At 38.9% G+C, this 6,000-nt stretch overlaps 1 protein-coding gene across 4 annotated transcripts in view; it reads right to left on the reverse strand.

Moving 5' to 3' along the window:
• LOC112242335 (POU domain, class 2, transcription factor 1) overlaps positions 1-3,916 on the reverse strand; it is a 36,928-nt gene extending 33,012 nt beyond the window's left edge. For all 4 annotated transcript variants that reach the window (XM_042319897.1, XM_042319895.1, XM_042319896.1 and 1 more), the window contains exon 1: positions 3,871-3,916. In XM_042319897.1, coding sequence (XP_042175831.1) covers positions 3,871-3,916 — 46 coding nt within the window. The remainder of the gene's footprint in view (positions 1-3,870) is intronic.
• Between the last annotated feature and the right edge of the window lie 2,084 nt (positions 3,917-6,000).

The raw sequence follows: 6,000 nt of genomic DNA on the forward strand, positions 1-6,000 counted from the left end.
AAGTACTGATCTCTATAATGTATAAACAACTTTTGGAAAGCTCATATTCTAAGCTAGCCATTAAAAAAGTATGGTCCACAGATCTAATTGAATCTGAACAACCCTTTAACTGGAACAGACTATGGAAAAATATGGCCTTGGTATTCCATAATCCGAACCGTCAATTTATACAATTTAAGTTTGTTCATAGACTGTATTTAACACCAAGGAAACGTTTCACAATGAAATTTCCCCCAACTCTTCACTGTGTCCCCTAAATGAGGAAGGCACATGTGATGTGGGAATGCCCTGCTGATAAAGACTTCTGGGGAAGGGTTACTAAATTAATTTTGAAGTGCATGAATGTAAATATTCAATGCTTTGTATCTATTATTTACTTAGTGATGATAGCTCTGTGAATCTCTCAATTAATCAGAGACAATTATTGCTGACAGGCAGCACTATATATTACTATTTTAATCTTTGGATGGTGACATGTTGGCTGGGTGGGGTTGGGGGAATGGAAGGTTGGGGGAATGGAAGGTCGGGGGAATGGAAGGTCGGGAGTGGAGGACCACATGTTTTTCTTTTCTTTTCCTGTTTATACTGAAATGTATTCTTACTTAAACTCTCTATGTATTCTGGAATTGTTTCCCTTCTTCTTTTGAGTGGGAGCCTATGAGTACATGTTATAAACGTAAACATTTAAATGGATAATGTACCTGTAACCCGCACAACAAAAAATGATTAAAAAAATGTAAACTTGGTCAAAAAAATAAGTTGTTTCCATCAAATTAACTTGTTGCGGATAAAGGTCAGTGTGTAAATACATAGTATACAACAAAAAAATACCTTTTCAATTAAATTCTCATGTTCAAAATAAAAAATACATTTGAAAAGGGTTTCCATTGCATTTTCAACTCTAGAACTACTGATGATTTTGTCACTAAAAATGTCACGTAGGTATAGCGAATGTGCCCACATGCGCTCTAGTCAACCGCTCGCAGATACAGTGCAGGTATAGTCTACATGATGAGACTATTATGGACCAAAGTGTGAGAATATTTGTATTTGTCAAAAAGTTAAATTACAAATATTTTGGCTATATTGAAGCATTAGGTTCTAGGTGCGCGAGGAATAGCCACTCGAATTGGAGAGGAGGCAGTAAGAGCATTAAGCTATCCTGAATAACTGGGTCTGCCGGGAGCATGTGGCCACATTATTATAGGGCGATTTGGGAGAACGATGATCCACAACAGACAGAGCATCGAAAGTATCAGAAGTGAAAATACAACCAGACTGGCCTGCTACTGTGCCTTTCTCGACCTCATAAACTGTCGAGAGTAACTGATCCAAATGGAATTAAACATTCAAATCACGGGACTTTGTGCCGTTATTCAAATGACATTTTCAATGCAGCCTAGAGTAGAATTTTGTACTCACCTGAAAACAATAATGCAATTATTCATTGCATTGTTGTGTTGTAGGCTAGCCTGGGAAGGATGATTGTATTGTCCCTAAACAAGATCAATAGGAGAGCTTTTTTAATGATTTAATGCGCAATGATGCACCTGGCCTCTCCGCTGCCTCTCCGCTACTCCTATTTCTTCTTGTGGAGTCATATTGAAAATTGATGCAGCTTTGAATGTTTTTATGTGTGGTATGATTGCTAGTTAGCCTATTGCAGATCTGGACAAACAATCCACCTACCACTATTGTCACTATGAATGGTGATAAGAGAGTAGGATAGACAGAGTACCAAAATACCTTGATATAGGGAGGCACATACAAGTAGATGAGGAACTTTGGCTAGGATGGAAGAAAGTATACAGTCAAACCTGCTAAAGTGAATGTAAACCAGGGGGAAAAAACACACTATCCTTCCCAAAGCAACAAAAAAATATATTGACCACCCCAAGTGATGTTTTACAGTGACAAGGACAGCCTGGTTTCACAACACAGCGATATGAATAAACATATGTTTAATAATTTAAAACTTATGTTGTAACCAACAACTACAATGTTGACACACACAAACATTAGCCTAAGCAGAAAATGGCCTTGTTCACGAATCTTTTGGAAAATGTGTTTGCTGGCCAGATAGAATGTTCATAAAAGTTCATCAAAATCATCATAAAATACATCACATCGAGAGCAAACAATTTGTAGGTTACTTCGGGAACTCTGTGTTAATCTGGAGTGTTTATTATCACGGTGAAACAGCGGAATGTGAAAAGAAAATGGGTGGGAGCCGTTGGCTGCCCTTTAAACAAAATGAGACCGAGAACATTAATGGGTTGTGCCTCTCTTCTGCCCCTCACTGTCACGGAAGTGGGCCTCGCTACCTCTCCCCAGGAAAAACATTGGCACAGGTAACCTAAGCCTCTCGGACATGGATTGCTAAAAAAAAAAACGGCATTCAAAACCTACACTGAATACGGGAATCATTCTAAACGAGAGAGGCGGAGAGCTCGACTGCACTGTTTTTAAATATAGGAAACCTCCCCGAATTAGGCATTCTAATTAAGTTTTTAATATATTCAGACTGCGTAAACAAACGCCACCCATACAGACGCACACAAAAAAAATAAATCAAGACAAGAGTGAGTCGGGCGTTTGGGGCGAAACTTCAACTCTTTCATCCGAACTCTGAAAACCACATCGCGAAAGTCGAGACAATGGCGGCAACAAAAGATACACTTGTTCTCGGTTATTTGGGGCAGGGCATGTCTCCTGGTCAAATTCTCTCGTGTCGACCGTGCATGTTATTAGTTGTATTTAAGGTAGCAGGAACAGCCTTTTATGTAACTATTTTAGCTAGCTATATTTTGGCTAAAAATAAATAGTTTTAACTCGTTTATTCATCACTAAGGCTAAAACACCTAGGAGGTAGGCAGCACAACCAATACGTCCTAAAAACGACAATATATGCTAAACATTTCATAAAGGGTTTGACCAATACGTCCTAAAAACGACAATATATGCTAAACATTTCATAAAGGGTTTGGGCTTTTATGCTAAAGAAAAGTAGTGCTGTTGTTGATGTCAGTGAAACTAGCTCACGCACTAGGTGCTGAAAATGGGCAGATTGTATCTGCCTACAATGGATGAAACAAATATGGTTTAGCCTACTTTTCAATCTAAAAACATGAGAAATTGACATTGTCTATAACTGGCAAGCTAAAAAGGTTTAACATATTTTGCGTCGAATAGTTAATTAATGTAAAATGCTGAACTAAGCATTCTCTCTGCCGTCGGACAGGCCCACATGAATAACACAACGACTGCACCGGACACAAAGGCTGGGGAGAATGGGCATATAAAAGCGACATCAAACAAGTTAGCTTCTCGGCTTTCTATTATGTTACTGTAACGTGTGGTACGCGCAGCCGCTGACTGTTGGTGGAGAAAAAAAAAATAATGAATATGCAAACATCCTCCAAGAAGGTTCACGCCACAATAATAAGCATCAACACAAAGCCGATCGCCTAGCTATAGCAGCCAAGCTAACCACCGTATCAAGCTAGCACAGCTACAGTATTTGAGCAATATCTGAATATGGCATGTATAAAAACAACAGTCACGTCGCCGATTACTAATAAAATATGCTAAATCGTATTTTTAGACAGTGGTATGAATATGTAGCGGCGTACAGCGGTCTAATCACAAAGGTAGGCATGTCTTTTTAGATGCATTTATTTTTCGCCGTCGCACTGCAATACTATATAGCCTGTTTCCCCCTGTCAAATATCCGCTAGCGGGGAATTAATTGATATGATGATGCGGACAACAGCAACATTATTTTGTGGTCGCCTTTCTCCTGTGCTAAACGGTTTCAGATAAATAGTTTTTGAATATAAGTATGAATATGTAAAATGCTGTAATGATTACCTGGTCCTGAACTCTCATCTTGACTCGCTGCTCCTCCGTCCGCCATTTTGAATATTTAACCCGAAATCCCAGCCCTGGTAGGAAAGGGATTTATAATCTACACACACAACTCAGTGCAAGTGTACTGTATTTTGACCTACATTAAAAATACATTTGAAAAAGTATGAATGTTTTTTTCGTACCATGTTATATTTGCATGTGTTAACTCATTTTAGTAATATTCTAATAACCTAAGTAGTCTAAAGTAAATTGAACTAAATACATCTTCAATGTTGTAGGCTGCAAATATGGCAGAATATTGAATAGTATCATAATTAATTGTTTGTGTTTGTTAGTGTATGTGAAATGGCATACATGTGTGGTAAAGAATGTCTGTGTGTGTGTGTGTGTGTGTGTGTGTGTGTATACAGTAGCACATATAGTCTAGCCTATAGTGTTCAGCATCAGTTTTTTAAACCAATAGAATAAAAGCAAGGGTTGTCTCCTGAGGTTGTCCCCTAAACTCGATGTATGTACAGCTCCACTGTCCTATTGAATTTTATTTGGATCTTCAGGCAATCAAGTTGAAACATCTATGGATCCTATTGACAAATCTCTGTGATGATGAATTGAAGTTCAGTGACATTAGTCATTTCTCACAGTTGGTTTCATGTTATGCGCAGCAGACTCCACGTGTGCCAGAAGAAGGCCCCCAAAGAGTAGAGAGTGGATGGAGGGGGAAACCTGTTGTTTATCCATCCACAACATGCACTGCCCTTATGACTTATGATGTAATTAGCAAATAGGCATTTAAATTTGACTTTACTATCATAGATTTTCAGGGAAACTGATAGAAAACAACAAACCTCAACCACAAAAAACCTCTACGCTTTCGGTGGTGTATTTTATATAGGGCTGTGTGACAAACGTCTATCAATGCTGAGTACAACTGCCTGATCCCTGAGTTCTCTTAATGGAAATGATTGTTTTTCTCCCTGTATCATTACAGGTTTTAATTGAAAGCTTCAGTGTACTTGTCTAGGGTATACACATCCTGACCAGAACAGTGCAAACCATTCAGTTGTAGTTTTTTCAAAGTGATATGAGTACAGAGCAGACACCTTGTGTCTGTGTGTGTGAGAAATGCATGATAACACTGCCTCAGAGTTATCAGAGGCATCCCAGCGTCCATAATATCATCTATAGAATCCTTTGTCCCACGGTCTCATTGTCTTCTTCCACTCATGACCACTGAAAGGATAAGATGGGTTTCCATTGTATTACTTTCTGCACTCACCTGTAGTCTTCTCAAACCAGAGTTTATTAAGGTGGTTGAGACAATGAGAGGTGTGGTCCCACTATACACTATGTGGCCTAAAACCTTTGTAGTTATATGGTTACAGAAGTTGGTACAGTGTAGTCACAGTGGGTGGCCTATATATTGTTACATAGATAGTACAGTACTATGTATGTACTGTTGTAGACTACCTGGTTGCAGTTTGTGTAACGGCGTTAAGGACGCACTGCAAGCTCACTCCACAGATAGCTTGACATGTTGTGGATGGAGCCATCCAATTGTGCCCTTGGAACATTGTCAAGGAGTGTTAGCAAAGTAGAGGTCCCGAGTTCGAGCCAGGTATGAGCCTAATTGGGGGTTAAGTGGTACTCGCTAAGCAAGCACTTGACGTCAGAATTGTATGAATCTATATGTTAAACCTACCGTTTGTAAAACACAAAAGAAACAGCTTGTATTACTGAGGTGTAGAAAACCATGTCAGCCTCAATGTAATTGTATGAATGTTCATCCATGTGGTAGGCCCACCATTTGTAAAACAGGCAGTGGCATTGGCTTTATTAGTCCTGATTCCTGTGACTAATCAATTTGGCTATTTAAGTTCTGATAATCAGCTAACCAACTTTATCAGGACTTATCGTGAGCCTATTTACATTGTGCAAAAATGTATGGATAAAAACTTGAAACAACTGATCATGACAAGGGGAGTAAAACTCCTGGACAACAGTTGTGATGATCTGTTCCATGTTGTCCATTTTACTTTGACCTGTCCGGTTTTTAGGATTTGTTGTTTGTTGACATGACAGCGCATTTTTTATTAGATTGAATGCCATTTAGGTTAGACCATTTAGGTTAGG

Source organism: Oncorhynchus tshawytscha, linkage group LG03 (assembly GCF_018296145.1).
Source record: "Oncorhynchus tshawytscha isolate Ot180627B linkage group LG03, Otsh_v2.0, whole genome shotgun sequence".
NCBI classification, from domain to species: Eukaryota; Metazoa; Chordata; class Actinopteri; order Salmoniformes; family Salmonidae; genus Oncorhynchus; species Oncorhynchus tshawytscha.